At 33.0% G+C, this 18,991-nt stretch overlaps 1 protein-coding gene across 4 annotated transcripts in view; it reads left to right on the top strand.

Moving 5' to 3' along the window:
- Positions 1-18,158, top strand: part of LOC127714307 (long-chain fatty acid transport protein 2-like) — a 44,261-nt gene extending 26,103 nt beyond the window's left edge. For all 4 annotated transcript variants that reach the window (XM_052220368.1, XM_052220370.1, XM_052220367.1 and 1 more), the window contains 7 exons: positions 3,533-3,691; positions 5,951-6,075; positions 7,338-7,529; positions 8,281-8,374; positions 9,833-10,031; positions 14,422-14,519; positions 17,161-18,158. In XM_052220368.1, coding sequence (XP_052076328.1) covers positions 3,533-3,691; positions 5,951-6,075; positions 7,338-7,529; positions 8,281-8,374; positions 9,833-10,031; positions 14,422-14,519; positions 17,161-17,483 — 1,190 coding nt within the window. In that variant the 3' untranslated portion in view covers positions 17,484-18,158. The remainder of the gene's footprint in view (positions 1-3,532; positions 3,692-5,950; positions 6,076-7,337; positions 7,530-8,280; positions 8,375-9,832; positions 10,032-14,421; positions 14,520-17,160) is intronic.
- The last annotated feature ends 833 nt before the right edge of the window (positions 18,159-18,991 follow it).

The raw sequence follows: 18,991 nt of genomic DNA, 5'->3' as shown, positions 1-18,991 counted from the left end.
CTTTAGTCGTTGACATGTTAGATGATTTAAAGACAGACGTCTACGGTGATAGAAATGCCAAGAAGCTGAAACTAGCTAATCAAGATTTTGGATTCATTGTTACCTCTATTTTATCTCTATCGATTTATAAATTTCGAACAGCAGTATACTACTGCTGCCTTTATTTACCCTGGTTGTAAGAACATGTACTTCAATACAGTTTAAATTTATCTAATCTGCTACAAAGACCTTCCATTGGATTGGTATAAGCCGCGTCTGAAATTGAGATAATTATTGTCAGCCTTCGTCGAATAAGGTAGGATGACACCGTCTGGCAAGAGTTATATGGGAACATCATCAAACTCGCAGAAAAGCAGACTGCTACCGAGAAATCCAAGAAGACACCAGCATCGGGATAATATGCCAGTTGATACACCTGAAGAGTATTGGTGACGATCATTTATATTACCAAGTGCTCGACCATATTGCAAATGAAATTGAAACAAGGCTTGTTGTTCCCAAAGAAAGCTTTCTCGCTCAATACTTAATCCCTTCAAAACTTGCCTCTCGCACTCAAGAAACAGAACTTCAGGTTTTATGCCATTTACAGGAGATCTACCTGATACAAAGTTTGCAGCATATAGGACAGAAATGGTCAGACCATATTGCAAATGAAATTGAAACAAGGCTTGTTGCTCACAAAGAAAGCTTTCTCGCTCAATACTTAATCCCTTCAAAACTTGCCTCTCACACTCAAGAAACAAAACTTCAGGTTTTATGCCATTTACAGGAGATCTACCTAATAAAAAAATTGCAGCATATAGGACAGAAATGGTCAGGTGGAAATGCAAATTGCAAAATGTTGTTGATAAGCCAAGTACACTGATAGACACCCTAAACATGCATGAATTGTACCCTTACATTTATAGAGCTGTGAAGGTTCTACTGGCTATGCCATTCACATCTGCTACTGCAGAGAGATCTTTCAGTGCTCTTAAACGAATAAAAACCTCATTCGATCAACGATGGTGGAGGAAAGACTCATAGGTCTGTCATTGATGTATGTCCATCCTGAAATTCAACTTGATCTTGATTAGGCCATTTACACTTTTGCCTCGGATAGAAAATGGAAAATTAAACTTCTAATCCCTCACTAGTAGGTAGTAAGGTTGATATAAAATTGCAGGAAAAGCAATACAAGTTTTAAAAGAAAATATGAAAGTCCACTATAGACGTGTTCAAAAGGATTCTTTAATATACAAAACGTATGACACTCTCCTTCGCATGGTACCTCCTTCCTACTGAACGTTACTGTGTACTTATGCATCCCAAACAGCCACTTACAATTTGGTTTGTGTCATGTTTCTTTATTACAGAACCAATGTTTACCTCCTTCCTACCGGACGTAACTGTGTATTTATATATCCAAGCAGCAACGGTTGGTTTTTATTGTGCTTCTTTTTACAGCCCCACTGATAAACTTCTGCCCCTTTAACCCACTGCTTAGCTTCTGGCGGGACCCAATGTAAAGCTTCTGGTGGATATCGACCCCCTGACCCCGGCCCGTGCTTACAATTTATTTTCCAGTGGCTACGCCACACATCGGCAAGATTTCAGCCGGTCAAAAATGTATGGCGGAAAGCGCATTGTAAAGTAAAATGAAATTCATCTACATTGATCACTAGCCTGTCAATATTGAAGAATGAGTTCAAACCCCGCTCGTGGCAAGGTGCGTTTGACAGGTTTGACATATTTTGGCAAATTTTAATTACTTATCCCATATCGAAGAAGACCATTCTTAAAGGGGCATTAGCTACGATTTAGACTAAATATTTAAATACGATTCTTTTTGTTTCGGGTATTAATAAAAGCGGTATTTTGAAATAATAGTTCGTTATAATTATAAGCAGTCAGTTTAACCCAAATTTGTCAAAATAAGCTCAGAAACATCGCTTATGTATTATTCGCTTGCAAGACAATAATTTGACCTCATTGAATCCATATTCATGTGACCTTCAATTTAACCCGTTAGCTAGAGATGGGTTACGCATGTACTAAGCTTGCTTAGCTATTAAAAAGAAAAGAATATCAATATTAAAAATGAAACAAGGGTGAACCCTTCGGTTGACTGATTCGATCCACAAGAAAATCATTCTTATACAGGTAAAACCGATGATTAACATATTTTTTAATCTATAATATGAAATCAAACAGACCTTGAAAAATCCAAGTGCACGTGATCGCTATCTATTTATTTTTATGTTTCTGTTTATATCGGTTTATATGACCGTCGGCAGTCTTCGGGGGTCATCTCGATGGTTAATTATATGGCGTCTAGATTAAAATACCAACGAAATGCTGAGACATATTATCGAGTCCATGCAATGGTTAATGGTTTATTTAAGACCCTTTGTAATTTGGATATACGTTTTAGTAAACTATGTTATTAATCAAATATGAGAACTTGAGTAAAATCGGTGAACTTAAAGGAGTAGGTTCGATAAGGCCCTAAAATGACCCCTACTTCTAGCTAAAATATCAAATTAGAAATCATTGACCAATATCACAATGAATCATTGCTAATACAATTTACGTACTTGCGATCTATTCATGACGTCACAAATAGCACTCATTTTGATTTTTCACGAAAATTCAATGAAAACGGGTAAATCTCCATTGATTTTTTGGACAGGAAATATCGAGCGCATGCGTCAACAAAAAAGATATTTTAACATAATGTTTGCTATGACATTTTAGGGACGACATCAAAAGTTCAGTGTAGGATAAAAAACTTAATTTACATAGTTTTTTTACTGACCCCCCCCCCCCCCCCCCTCTTAACTTAATTTGGTAAAAATTGATTGACCAATATGGATATATGTAAAATCGATTTTCGATAAACAAAACTGGCAGCAATTTTTACCCCCAAACTATTTGATTTAAGTTTTTTATCCTACATTGGTCTTTTGATGTCGTCCCTTACATATCTGACTTGAATATTTTGTTTGTCGACGCCTGCGCTCTATGTTAAGGCCTTAATATGATTAAAATTCGAAAGATTTTGTCAAATTTCGCAAAAATCTCTATTTTTGACCTAATTGGGATGTTAAAATCAAAGCATTATAACACAACTTTGTCAAAAAGAGTTCTATTTAACTTTCTCACATGTTTTTTCTTCATTTTTGTTCTTGAAACATTGAACTTGATAATCGGGGCCAAATATGGCCCTTACCGATCTTACTCCTTTTGCAGCTAATGCCCCTTTAACAAATATCAAAATTATGCTTGACGTTAAGCTTAATAATGTCTTTCGAATACAAACTATTTCATTTTGGTTAGAGACGACGAAGCAAATTGTTTCAAAAGCATGTAAAATTTGCAATCAAATTGCCTTTCTTTTGGAGTATGTAAATTTGTTGAAAAAGATATTGTGGCTTCCTCTTGTTGATTTTTTTGTTATTTTTTTTGTTGTGTTTTTTATTTGTTTATGTTTTATTATTGTATCACACATTGATGAGTGGTATATTTTATTGTTTTATTTTTTCTTCCAAAGGCTTACCAAAACCTGCTATTGTTACACATGCAAAGTGTATGATTGGTTCGTTTATATACAACTATTGTCATGTGACACCGGATGATGTATTGTACGAATGTCTTCCCTTATATCACTCAGCGGCATCTCTATTAGGCATTGGGACATCACGAAAAAATGGTATGGACACATTATATATTTGTTTTTGTCTCATTTTGATCTTTGTGAGAGATAATGTCAGCACCAGGTAAAAAGGATACAGGTAGGTGCTTACGAGACAACATCAACAGGAAAGATTGGAGAATATCTACGAAAATGCACTTCGTGCCTTTTGTTATTTTAATTAATTAAAATGAACGTTTTAAAATTCATAAACAATCATAACAAATGTCTTCCATTGTGCGAGATATAAATTATGCTTACCGTGCTGCTATTTAGATATCTTTCTTAACCTTTAAAGATTCATGACGTTGCGTTTATATATAGACACAATGTATTCCAAAGTGTAGCCAATTCAACAGGAGAAATAATTAGTTCACAGGAAAAATAATTAGCTCCATTGTTGATGAAGAATTATACTATTTCTCAATTTTCGATAGTAACATTTTCTATATTATTATTAACTTGATTTAAACATGTCCGCTAAAGTTTGTCATTTTGAACAGAGCAGTTCAGCACAAATTGACAGTTTCAGATCAAAAATTGTTTACTAGTATATTGAAATCAATTTTGTCAATGTTACATGTAATTTTTTCAATGCAGATTAGAAATTTTTTGATGAAAAATAACTTGTTTCTAATGGAGAACTTAAACTGATACTTACAAGCACAATCAGAAGGAGAAATTTGTTTCTAAAGCTTGCATATCGAAAACTTAGAATTTGTTACTTTTTGGAGTAGATTATTAAGCAATTAGGAAGACAAATTGTTTCTTCCATATATTCAACAGTCTTTCAATGGAAACATCTATAGCCGTATCAGACAACAAGGATGCTGTTGCAAATCGATGTGTAGTGGAAACTAGAGGCTCTGAAGAGCCTGTGTCGCTCACCTAGGTTTATAAGCATCTTCAACAATGGACTCTCTCCAACATTGTGGACTAGAATAGAATTCATGACAAAAATCTTTTTTTGTTGATCTTGTACTGCTGATCATTTTTCTGTGTACAGTTTCTCTCTATTTTCCTTAGTTTTTACCCAAAACACAAAAAACGGTAAAATAAAATATCATTTAAGGCCATCACTCCTATAAAGAGTAAAAAAACTGATTTCGGCGAAATTTAACTTATTTGTAGATCTTGTCTTGCTGATCATTTTTGTTATATAAAGTTTCTATCCATCTTTTATATTTTTCAAGATAGTAAGCAAAAAAATAAAATATTGATAAAAATCATCATTAAAGAGCAAGAACTCTAACAAGGAGTCAACTGACGATTTCGGCTCTTTTACTTATTTGTAGATAAGTCTTGATGATCATTTTTGCTTATTTAAGTTTCTATCTATTATAGTTTTTCAGATATTAGACAAAATTGCAAAGAAAATGTAAAAATAATTATCCAATAAGGGGTCGTCAGAAGATTTCAAGATTGAAACTTATTTATAGATCTTGTCTTGCTGATCTAAGTTTCTATTTATCTATTTAAGGTGTTTCCGATATCAGGCAAAAGCACAAAAAAATGATAAAAATCTTCATTAAAGGGCAATCATTCCAATAAAGAGTCGTCTGACGATTTCGACAATGGACCTATTTGTAGATCTTGTCTTGCTGATCATTTTTGGTAAATAAAGTTACTCTCTATCTTTTACTGTTTTTCAGATAAAAAGCAAAAATGAAAAAAATCGGTAAAATTTGTCATTTCAGGGCAATAACTCCTATAAGAAGTCGACTGACAGTTTTGGAAATAAATAAACAATAGGTAGATTTCATCATTTTTAACATTTCTGCCTGTTTCAGATTTTCTCCATTTATAGCAGTTTTCAAGATATTAGACCAAACTTGCATTTTACCCCTATGTTCTATTTTTAGCCATGTCGGCCATGTTGGTTGGCAGGCGGATCATCGGACACATTTTTCAAACTAGATACCTTAATGATGATTGTGGCCAAGTATGGTTAAATGTGGCACAGTAGATTCAGAGGAGAAGATTTTTGTAAAAGTTAACGACGACGGACGACTGACTCCAAGTGATGAGAAAAGCTCACTTGGCCTTTTAGGTAAATAACATTGATAAAAAAGGGCAATTTTTGACAGATATGTACTTGAGATGCATTCTTTAAAAACATACATGTAGTTACAAATATAAAGGTCGCTACCAGAGATTACAAAATTTGAAAAGTTGAAAGTATGAGATCCTTAAAACAGTCTAAGATAGAACCGATCTTTATTGTGCGAGGTTTGTTTTGTACGCTCAGTAACTTCTGCTCTTTTATATTCATTGAAGGAGTGACAGTGGTTCTGTCAGAAAAATTTTCTGCCAGTAAGTTCTTTGAAGAATGCCATCGGAACAACGTAACAATGATTCATTATGTCGGTGAGATGTGTCGATATTTGGTGAACTCACCAAAGGTTTGTATGAAATAAGAAGAACAAAATAACCTAGAAATGTAAGTTAACTTTAAATCTAAGACCAAGAAAATAGGGTTTATTGTCCAAGAGACACAAGAAAACAACAAATACCATGAGAACTTATGATCTTGAATCAATCATTATGATACGTTTTTTTAGAATATCTCGACTTTTATGCAAAATGTTAGTTAAATGTCAAATTGTATAATGAAAATAGTGACATTTTTCCAGACATAATTCAACAAACATTACTGTAGACCGGAATATCAGTACTTTATGCCGTAAACTGACAAAATACAAAAATGTAGTGCATATATTGACTAAGGGAACGACCATTTAACTTCAAGGGGGAGGGTTATTGTTATTTTCCTAAATAAAATATTCTGATCCCCAATTTGATGAAAAAAAAATATTGTGGTCAAGCAGATGACAAAAAAATATATTCTGAATCTTATTTTAAAATGTTATGACTCAGACAAAAAACCATAAACCCCCTCCCCCTTGAAGTTGAATGGTTGCTCCCTAACCTACTATTTACATGTCATGTGACAATCTGACAATCACCATTTACTTTTTTGTTGTTGTTGCCAACTTGATTGTGTTGGTTTTTCTTGCCTTTATGAGGGTAGGGGGTTATTGTTTTTTATTTTTTATTTTGTGTAACTGTTTCTGAATCAATTTGTTATTGTGATTTAGATAGGAGTCGTAAAAAGGGGAACATATTTTAGTATTTTTCTTAAATATAATACATAAACGTTTTGGCGAGGGGAATATAATTTTTCAAAAGCTTATTATTGACTATCCAGTCTTTATATTTTTTCTATTTGATAAAATTTATTATTGAATAAGCGGTCTTAAGAAAAGAATAGACAAAATGTTTCAATGTCCAGATAAAAAAATCCGTCTATAACAGTTGTATACTTAAACCACCAAATATCTGCCATCAAAACTATTTTCCAAAATAAAAAAAATCAATACATTACGGTATAGATAAAGAAAAGTATTGACGAGGGTAGTGTTTTGAGGACTTTTTTTGTCTTTCGTTTGTTTTTTTTTTGTTTTTTTTTGTTTTTTTTGTTGTTATTTTTTTTTCTGAAGGGATGATTTCTGCCGTTCTTCAACTTATGATTTGTATTGCCTATCGGTATCTTCATATGATTTTGTATTCAAAGGTCAATGTTGTGCATATATGTTCACAGTGAAACTTAGCAGCGACTTCTTTGTGTCTCTTCTAACATGCATTTCTACATTATATACTGAAGGGCGATTATGATACCAATCATAGAATAAGAGTCGCGCTTGGAAATGGACTAAGGAAAGACGTATGGACATTGTTTCAAAAAAAGTTTAAGATAGAACGAATTCTGGAGTTCTATGGTGCAACTGAGATGCCAGCAGGACTTATAAATATCGAAAACGCAGTTGGTGCAGTTGGCAGAATATCTCCACTATTCGTAAGATTTTTTGTAAAATTTATAGTACAGAAGTTCAACCTAATCGGTATTGAATTGTTATTACCTTAATATTTATTCTGAGTTTCAATGACATATTTGCAGCTGGTTTTCAATAAAACATCAATCATTCATTAATTAACATTATCAAAAGTCATCAGTATTGCACATGTTGTACATGTATTTACCGTATTAGGGCTAATTCAATCATTTCATCCAACAAATTATGATGAAATTATTTACTTAAACAAACAAAATAATCAGTTGATAATATAAGCCTATTCAAATTTTCTTTTTCTGGGAAATTGATACGACTTGAAGAACAAAATTAGCTTGCTTAATAACCTCTGCACAATTCATCAAATACACTTAAACTAGAGCCATTATTATACAAACTATCAGTAAAACCGAGAGTCATACAAGTTGCTCCAAGGGATATACGAGGGAATGGAAAGGGGTGGGGATGGGGGGGGTCCTTCATTTCTGTATTCTTTAATTTTTTTGCCATTTTTCTCTATTTTTTATAAATTTTTTCTGTTATTCTCTATTCTTTATATTTAAGCACCCCATTATTCTCTATTCTTTATTTTTTTGACCTATTTTTCTCTATTCTCTATTTTGTTAGCCCTTTATGCTGCACATTTTTTCCATTATTCTCTATTCTGTAAACCCATCCAGGCCCTCCTACAAATGTACATGTATACTGCTCCAAAGACGTGATGATCGATAAAATCATTTTCCTTTAATTATTTAGAAACGGTTGCTTCGGATCCATTTTGTCAAGTTTGATACAGATATGGACCAGCCTGTACGAGATGAAAATGGCCAGTGCATTCCAGCTGCTCCATGTATGTATATGGATAATTGGATATGTGGAGGGTACTTCAATGATACAGCATCCCAACTACACAAAAACAAAGATATCATTAGGTCATTATACTGTCTTCAACAATACATTTATGTTTACACAATGTTTCAAGCTCTAAATTGTTCCAAGTCTAGAAAAGTGAAGAATAAAGATTAAAGAGAAAATTAAGCCCCAATTTTGGCCCAAGAAAATGAAGCTTTTGAGAGCTACAGTTTAAATCCGCTCGTTATGAAGGGAAATATATAAACCAAGAAACATAAATAAATCAGGCCAGATGTACAATGTTATGGCGTCATTATAATGTGTGCATTTATCGCATAAATGAAGAAAATGTTAATTAAATGCAGTTTTCCGTTCGTACTTCATTTGAGGAAACATCGTCCACGAGCAAATAACCAATAGCAAAACTATTTGCCTACGGTTAAAGTTGTTCAGAAAAAAAAAATCAATCATTTGTCATTTCGGGGCCTTTTATAGCTGACTGTGCGGTACGGGTTTTGCTCATTGTAGAAGGCCGTACGGTGACCAATAGTTGTTAATTTCTATGTCATTTGGTCTCTGGGGGAAAGTTGTCTCACTGGCAATCATAACACATCTTATTTTTAAATAAACCATTTGACGAGTTACCATGACAAAACTGGAGTATTTTGTTTAAAAAAGGTATTTTCTTTGTTTGGCATCATGATTTGAGTATATTTTGGAATGGAAAGGGTATGACACACTAAAATAAAACCTTATTTTTGGTGGGATTACATAAAAAGCTACACGAAAGTTTTTCTATTCAAAATGTTTTGCTGATGGTTGTTTGTGGACGATATTTTCTCAAACAAGTTCCAACCGCCTCGGTGGTTTCGTGTTCACCTCGAGTGCAGGAGGTCGTGGATTCGAACCCCGGCCGGGTCAAACCAAAGACTGTAAAATTTGTATTTGCTGCTTATCCGCTTAGTACGCAGCATTAAGAAGTAAGAGCAAAGGCTGGTCGGCTCGGAGTCAGAATAATGTGTCCGGGTAAGGTGACATGCCTTCCAGCGGACTGTTACCTTGTGAACTAGCACGTTAAAAACCGGCTCAGCGTGTCGGTCTAGTACAAAACAGGGTTAATATTCATATTACATTAACATGTTCTCGTCCTGAATATGCATATTAATTTACCGCTGGACGTTAAGCAACCATCCATCATCATCAAACAAGTTTCGTTGCTCAAAAAAGACAATCAACAATAGTCCCAAATTCACCTCACTTTGTGATAAAAGTGAAGGATGGAAGAAATGTGAGTTGTGTACAAATACATGCCCATAGCAAGCCGTCCATGGTAAATATCAAACAGGATAAAGTGTTATGAATAAGGAAAATGTTGATCAAAGCATTTAAACTCGCTATTATTCTTACTAGTTTTATTGTTCAATTGGGACATTTTAAGTAAATGTTTTAATTGCAGATGAGCCAGGACTACTTATTTTAACACTAAGTGAAAAAACTCCATTTGAAGGATATAAAAACCGGGAAGATGCAACTAAACGAAAACTTATCCATGATGTTTTTAAAAAAGGAGATGTATACATCAATTCTGGAGACCTGTTTTACCATGACGAATACTACTATTACTATTTTTATGATCGGCTTGGTGATACATATAGGTAACTATGAACCACGTTTAATGATTATTTTCGGATTTTTTGTTTACATATTTCATGTGTTTTGTTAGTAAGAGGGTCACGACCGTCATATTTTTATTGATAATTGAAACTTGTTGAAAGTACGTTTCTTTTGTAGTTATCAAATTTAGACCGTCAATAGACCTCATCATGAAGTATTACCAGATGACCCTGTGTAGAATTTCATCATCCCCTTTAGAAGTTATCTTCCTTTCATTTTTTTTTCGACATGGCCCTCCTCGTTCTTTTTATGAGATACCATAACCTTATTTGGACAATAGGTATATCTCATCATGCAGTAATACCAGATGACACTGCGTAGGATTTCATTATCCCCTTTTAGAGTTATATCCTCTTAAAACAATTTCTTTTCTTTGCATATATCTGAAAAATTGTTACAGATAGAATTGATCTGAAAATGACAACATGTACAGGAACATATGGCAATGTTAATATACTTAAACAATTATTTTGAAAACAACCCTTATAAGTTTTTTTGTGCATTTAATTCCCCCCCCCCCCCCTTTCTCTTTAGGATGAAAAATAGGGTTTAGAATTTTCATTTTTGAACAGCTCATTTGGATGTTCAATTTCATATGTCAAATGACCCAATTTTGCAAAGTCCAAAAAATGATGCAATATAAATTTTATAAATAGAACTTATGAAAAATCAATGTAAAACATGAACATTTCAACTTGCCTATTTTCCTTTGTTTTTTTATCAAATGATTTTAGTATTTCGTCATACATATAACCATATTAAATTCTGAAAATTCTGAAAATTTCAGGTGGCTAGCCTTTGTTGATTCAGAAATATATGCCCCCTCACAAAATTTTAAACTACAATATCTCTAAAACGACAACAGACATCTCAAATCTGCTAAGTGTAAGATGATCTGCAGATGAAGGAAAACACTATGAAAAATTGGGACAATTTCATAGCTCATTAAGGGCACAATGAATAATTAAATATATGATGCAATACCGAATTTGAGAACCGGAAGTCATAGACATGGGACTACCACCATTCAACTCAGGACTACTTGACCTTTCAAAAGGTCACAAGGTCAAGGTTATAGTATACTTTGAAAGTCAGGAAGTAATTTCCTCATGACCTTGATATTGAACTCAAATTGAAGGCCTTAAAATACTGATAATTTTTGCAGTTTATAGTAGGGTGATATCTGTTACCATTTCATAGATTTACACAAAAAATTATACTTTAAAAGAATTATCTCGTCGTAACTTTTGAACGGATGGTCGGACAGTTTTTGGTTTATATATAGAATAACATTTTATATGCTCTGTGTATACAGCTATCTCTTCGTTTTCTTAATATTCAAGCTTGAAATTTAAGCGTAAAATTTGTTTGCACTCTATTACCTTTGACCTTGGGTGCAAATCATAAATGAATGGTCGCATAATTTGAAGATTATTGGTGAAGGTTCAATGTCTCTACGACTTCTGGTTCTAGAAATATATTTTTTCCAAAAAATGTGTATAATATTTCAAGGGAAATAACTCTTATAAAATGATAATGTTGTCGCATATAAAATTTCTGTCTATAAAGTATACACTTCCAATATCAAATTTCTGTCCCCTAAAAATGAGTTGGGTTGGGTCATTGAGTGCAAAAACTAAATTGTCTTAGAAGGTAAGGTTGTCGCATATCAAATGAGTGGTCATCAAGTCTTCATTACAAATATCATACTTCCGATCTCGAAAATTGAGGAGGATAGGGTCATTAAGTGCTTAAAGAGAAAAAATTAAGAATGTATGCTTGTCGCATATCAAATGAAAGGTCGTAAAGAGTGCATTACTGATATCAGACTTTATAGAAAAAGACCTTTTAATTGTTTTACACACAATTGAGATACTGGTTATTTTTTAGTTCACCTGACCCATAGGGCCAAGTGAGCTTTTCTCGTCACTTGGCGTCCGTCGTCCGTTAACTTTTACAAAATTTTTCTCCTCTGAAACTACTGGACCAAATTTGACGAAACTTGGCCACAATCTTCATCGGGGTATTTAGTTTTAAAAATGTGTCCGATGGCCTGCCAACCAAGATGGCCGACATTGCTAAAAATAGAACATACGGGTAAAATGCAAGTATTATCTATTATTTTGAAAAACGTTATAAATAGAGAAAATCTGACAGGTGCAGAAATGTTCAAAATGTTGAGCTCTACCATTTGTCCATTTATGTCAAAACTGTCAGGGGACTTCTTATATGAGTTATTGCCCTTAAATGACAAATTGTACCATTTTTTTCAGTTTTACCTATTATCTTGAAAACTATAACAGAAACAGAGAAACTTTAAATCGCAAAAATTATCAGCCAGACAAGATCTACAAATAAGTCTTATGGTCGAAATCGTCAGTCGACTACTTATTAAAGATATTGCCCTTTGATGACGATTTTTACCAATTTTTTCGCGTTTTTGCCTTAAAAGTTATAATAGATATATAGGAACTTAAATAAGCAAAAATGATCAGCAAGACAAGATCTACAATTAAGACATAAAAGAGGAAATCGTCAGACCACTCTTTATTGGAGTTTATGCCATTTTTTATGCGTTTGCCTTATATGATAGAAATTATAATAAATAATTATAAATTTCAAAATAACAAAAATGATCAGCAAGGCTAGATCTATAAACAAGTCAAAGGAGAAGGTCCGGTAAGGGCGAAAGTAAATTTTGGCCTAAAATGTGAAATACATCTGATGAAAGATTTTGGACATTTTTTAAACACTCAAGTAGATATAAGAAGATGTGGTATGAGTGCCAATGAGACAACTCTCCTTCCAAGTCAAAATTTATAAAAGTAAACAATTATAGGTCACAGTACGGTCTTCAACACGGAGCCTTGGCTCACACCGAACAGTAAGCTATAAAGGGCCCCAACAAATTACTAGTGTAAAACCATGTCTACTTCATTCGATTCAATTAGTTTATGCAAAATATTTGAACTGATTTGGTCAATTAAGACGCTCAAATTCAAGCTTCAATATGTAAAATCTATCAAATATGCCATAAAACGTAACTTTTCAGATGATTTTTGTCTAAAATGTAAGTGGCCGCATTCGTGTTCAGTCCCAACCTTTATATATGTTATGTATTATCATCAAATACAACATGAATTAAAAAATTAAGACTGAACACAAGTGCGGCCACTTCCATTTTAGTCAAAAACCGTCTAAACATTAGCACAAATGCTTAAATTGTGATATTTCAGTAATTTCACATGAATTACTGGTGCTAGTACCTGATGCATGTGCATTGTATTGTCAAAAACAGGCCATATGTATGTAACAAAAGTATTTTACTTTCCAATAAATAGCTTAAAGTTTACATTTTAAACAAATTGTAAAAATGATATATTTTGGGGCCAAAAAGGGGTCTTACCGGGTCTACACCTTTGCTGATATAGTTAGTAGACTGTCACTCTTTATAGAAGTGATTGCCCTTAAATCAGGATTTTTTTTACCCTCTTTTGTGCTTTGAGCAAAAACTAAAGAAGATAGAGAGAAATTAAACAGACAAAACGATCAGCAATTATTATACAAGATCAACAAAAAAGAGATTTTTGTCATGAATTCTGTTCTGGTTTACAATGTCAGAGAGTGTCCTTTCTTGAATATGCACATAGACCTAGGTGAGCGACACATGCTCTTTAGAGCTTCTAGTTTTATTTTATTTTTTTTTAATTTTTTGTCCATCGTAATAAGGAGGAGGTATGATTAGAAGTTTTCTTTGATTTACATATACAGGTTTACATTAAATAATAAATTCATTTATCATTGTTTATTTGAAATAGTAATTTGTGATATAGTTTGGTCATCCTATTGCAGAAATGGTAAAATGAAAATAAAGGGCATTTTACATACATGTAACATTAAAAGTTAATACAAATTAAAAAGGAGCGACAGTGCTACCCTTAACTAAAAAGAAAATAGAATGTATCAACATCTTGGTGTTAGACATCGTGTGGCAAAATGTATGTTTGTGTAAGACTGTTGTTCATATCTAAAAAGTATTACGAAGATCTCAGTGTATCTCTTTAATTTTTAAAATGTGTCCTTCATTGCAGGTAGATGAGTCCGAGACAGAATGTGTAAATCAGTATCAAAATATAGTATTATTAATATATCATAAGACAGACTGATGTCTTGTGAACTTTAGCAGAATATTGTTTTGTTATTTGATAGATTTATGAAAGTTTGTGATGTTTTCGAATTTTTGGCCAAAACAGTCATTGACCTTATTGTACCTAAAAAAAGCTAAAACATAACTTTATATTAATACATATCATTAGTCTGACGATTTAAAATGAAATGCAATAATCTAGTCTTTTCGTTTATATTTTTAAGATGGAAAGGTGAAAATGTATCAACCACACAAGTAGCAAATATTATCACAGAGCTACCATTTATAGTAGATACATGTGTCTACGGAGTTCTTGTTCCAGGTATAGCGTACTAATGTTTACTAAAAACAAATTAATTATCAAAAATATTTATGTTACCAATAGATAATCACTAAGTAAAACAAATCTTTTGTTAACAATTGTAGCTTTGTTCTGCCAAGGAGCGTACTTTCATTGAATTGAACAATGAATTGCCCCTTTCACTTTTTTATATTTTACGCATACACTGGGTTTGATAACATAAGTATATACTGAGGTTAATATCTCATGTATGCACTACGTTAACGTTGTTACTGAGATTGATATCATACACAAACACTGAGGTTGATTTTATACGCATACACAGAGGTATATATCACACGCATACACTGATATTGATACCATACGCATACACTGAGGTTGATTTTATACGCATACACAGAGGTTGATATCACACGCATACACTGAGATTGATACCATACGCATACAATGAGGTTGATTTTATTCGCATACACAGAGGTTGATATCACACGCATACACTGAGATTGATACCATACGCATACACTGAGGTTGATTTTATACGCATACACTGAGATTGATATTATACGTATATACGGAGATTGATACCATACGCATACACTGAGGTTGATATACGTATACATTGAGATTGTTACCATACCCATACACTGAGATTGTTACCATACGCATACACTGAGATTGATATTAAAAGCATACAGAGATTGATATCATACACATACACTGAGGTTGATAGCATACGCATACACTGAGATTGATATTATACGCATAAACTGAGATTGATACCAAACCCATATACTGAGTTTGATATCATACGCATACACTGAGTTTGATACCATACGCATACATTGAGGTTGATACCATATGCACACACTGAGATTGATATCATTCGCATAAACTGAGATTGACATAATTCGCATACACTAAGATTGATAGTATACGCATACACTAGCTGATGTTGATATTATACGCATACACTGAGGTTGATACCATATGCATACATTAGCTGAGGTTATATGATACACATACACTGAGGTTGTTATAATACGTATATACTGAGGTTGACATTATACGCATACACTGAGATTGATACCATTAGAAAACTGTGAGGTTGATATTTTTTTAGAAAAGAAGTTTGCAAATGCTAACAATCGTGGTGTGAAAAATTCAGACCAAAATTATTCACCGTCGTTTTGCAGCGATGTTTACGTTGCCCAGTCTGGTTTTCTGTACGGCGTTTTGAGAACTGCTGTTTATCTGTTAGTCTTTTTTTACCATAATTATGAAGTCTTTTTTTTTCCAACTTATGGGTTTTAAATTCTCCTCATTTAGTGCAAGAATGTATCTTGGAAACTATACCAGTATATTCCAAATAAAGGGCATTCTGAAATTCATTTAGTGCATCGTTGGTTTAAGTTTTTAATGTTAGTTTTCGTCCGAACTCAGTTCTTTTATGCAAAAACTGTATCAAGTGTCCTATAATGATAAAATTTGATACATGGGTAAAATTTGATACAGGAATCTGATGTACAGTAGTTGTCGTCTGTTTATGTAGTTCATACGTGTTTCTCGTTTCTCGTTTTTATATAGATGAGCCCGTTGGTTTTCCCGTTTGAATGGTTTTACACTAGTAATTGTTGGGCCCTTTATAGTTTGCTGTTCGGTGTGAGCCAAGTCTCCGTGTTGAAGGCCGTACTTTGACCTATAATGGTTTACTTTTACAAATTGTGACTTGGATGGAGAGTTGTCTCATTGGCACTCATACCACATCTTCTTATATCTATATATGGGACCGCAATAACATAAAACCAAACGCTTCATCTCATGTTGGACTTATTTTTTGTACATATAATATGATATAATAGAATATACTAAGTGTATTAGTTTTAATCCACGGCAAACAATATATAGAAATAACATTACCTGTGCCAATTGTAATGCACTAGATACGCATCTCGACAATTAAAGTCACATCAGTGATGATTGTGACCCGAATAATTCAGTCGTTATATTCCGCTGATCTACGAAGGCTACATTAACGCCTGAACGTCTTCCTCGATAAAGACCGTCAACCGGAAAATTCACACCGCTATGCAATAAGGGAATTTTTATTTAAGTTGTGGGAGAAAATTCGGACACAGAAAGGGCTTGAATTATTCGAGTTATGATGATTGAGGCCAAAATGTTTGAACGCCGAATACCTCAATTATAAACGTTGTAGAGCTGATAAAATCAAAATTGACCAAAAGTAAATCTAAACCCGGACAAGGAATCAGAGTCATGCATGAGGGAGATACATGATTCCTTCATTTTATTTAAATCTAGATTTGTTACTAAAATAACACAGAGAAACATAAAAATGACATGTACTTAAACATTACAAGCAAAATCAAACGAGGGAACGTTATTGGAAATCTTCATTTCCGCCCAGAGCTTTTATTTGCAAACATGCGCGCTTGTACTAAGTCGGGAATATATATGCATTTCAAATGATAATCATTAGGGAGATTTGTTCCAAGAATTTGCCGGTATAATTATTATTAGAATTGTTTTTAATATACATGTACTTTAAAGTTAAGTACACCTACAGTATTGTATATTGATTCAACACAAGGGCATTACAAAATGTTTAGACTGTTTCTCTCTAAATGATATATGTGAATTTTAGGTTCTGAGGGGCGAGCAGGAATGGCTACAATCAACTTACTTGATTCCGAGAAGGAACATCCTACTGAAGACATGATTTCCAAAATAGAACAACAATGCATCAACGAACTAGAATCATATGCTATACCTAGATTCCTACGATTTACACATATGATAGACATCACATCAACGTTCAAACAAATAAAGGCAACTCTGAAAAAAGAAGGATTTGATCCTACGGTGGTGAAAGAACCACTTTACTACTTTAATACTAAAAACCAAAAATATTGTATTTTGGACAAGGAAATAGCCATGGCAATTGAAGAACGGGAAATAAAATTATAATATGAACACGATGCTATATTCGAAGAGATAAAGAGAGATTACTGATAATTGTTTTGTTAAACCTATGTATTAAATATTAAATGGAACACTTGACAGCAATTATACATGTCTTTAGAAACTACTAATGTTTTACTGTCAAATTATGTTTTTATGCATGTTTTACTGCTTCAGCTTCTCATGTTGGTAATAAGTATAATCAAGCTGTATGCTATGATTAAAAAACAAATTTCATATTATTAAATTGGAGTAAAATTTGTAATATCTATATCTAGTAAATTTAATGATATTTATACGATTATCATGCATATTGAATCGATATTATTTAGTTTGGTTTTACTGGTACACATGTAGCTGTGTTATCTGTAATCTTTTGTTATTAAAAGAACGGGGGAAAAAAAACATAAACTGAACACATTTTTACTCGAATTTTTTCAATAATTTTATTTCCCGTTCATTGAGATTAATTGGAGAGGTTAAGTACAAAAATATATATATATATATATAGTTTACTCACAACACGTTCATTTTCCTTTCAAAATCAAGAACCTTTCGTCGCTGGTTATAAGTGCCGATGGCTTATGATATAGAATATAGACATTTGTATACATTGACAATCATACTACATCTTATTTTGGTATTTATCTACTATTCAGGAACATAAATACTGTAAACATATGTCTGTTTTGGTTTTACTATTTTGCTGAGTTGCTTTCTCTTTGTGGAGTACATTTATCCCATGTGCTATGAGTCGATTAACAAAACCAAAATTTACATTTTCTTTTGATGTGATTCGGCTAATAGTCTTTAGTTTTTTTTATTGTTTATTTACTAAACTGTTGTTTGTCATTTTGTTTTTTTTTCGTTTCATTTTGCCATGGCGTTGTCAGTTTGTCATCAACTTGTGAGTTTGAATATCCCTTTGATATATTCGCCTTCTTTCGTATACACAGAGTGGGACCCACTACTCGAACCTCAAAATACAATACCTTTTTTAATTCCTTTAATAATGACGGAGACTGCAAGACCGGTAAATCTTATATAAAATTTATTTGTACTTTCTACGAAACACGAGAAAAGCTCGGCGAGGCTCGCTTTTCGACCTGTTTCTAAAGCTCATACAAATAAATTTTATATTTTCCGACTATGTACATAATATTATATTGTATATTTATTGAATTAGTCGACTAAAACATGAAAAATATACACAACGATATATATATCCATGTACAATAATGTACACACAAATTCTCAGTGATCCAATGTATTGTCACAAAAAAACTCTGTAGCTATAGGAGCACTGTATGCACGATGCATTAGAAAACACGGCTCGATCTAAAATAAAGACGTCGTACATGTGTAAGAGAGAAAGATATTTTAAGCTACCATTTAATTTTTTTCTGTCGTTGGAACTTTATAATCAGAATGTGTCGATTCTCTATTTGTATGCCGAACACATCTATAGTCATGCTTGTATTGTTATGTATGTCAGTGTACATCAAGAAAGAGAT

Source organism: Mytilus californianus, unplaced genomic scaffold (genome assembly GCF_021869535.1).
Source record: "Mytilus californianus isolate M0D057914Y unplaced genomic scaffold, xbMytCali1.0.p SCAF_9, whole genome shotgun sequence".
Classification (NCBI taxonomy): domain Eukaryota; kingdom Metazoa; phylum Mollusca; class Bivalvia; order Mytilida; family Mytilidae; genus Mytilus; species Mytilus californianus.
This window is presented reverse-complemented; position numbering and strand designations above follow the sequence as displayed.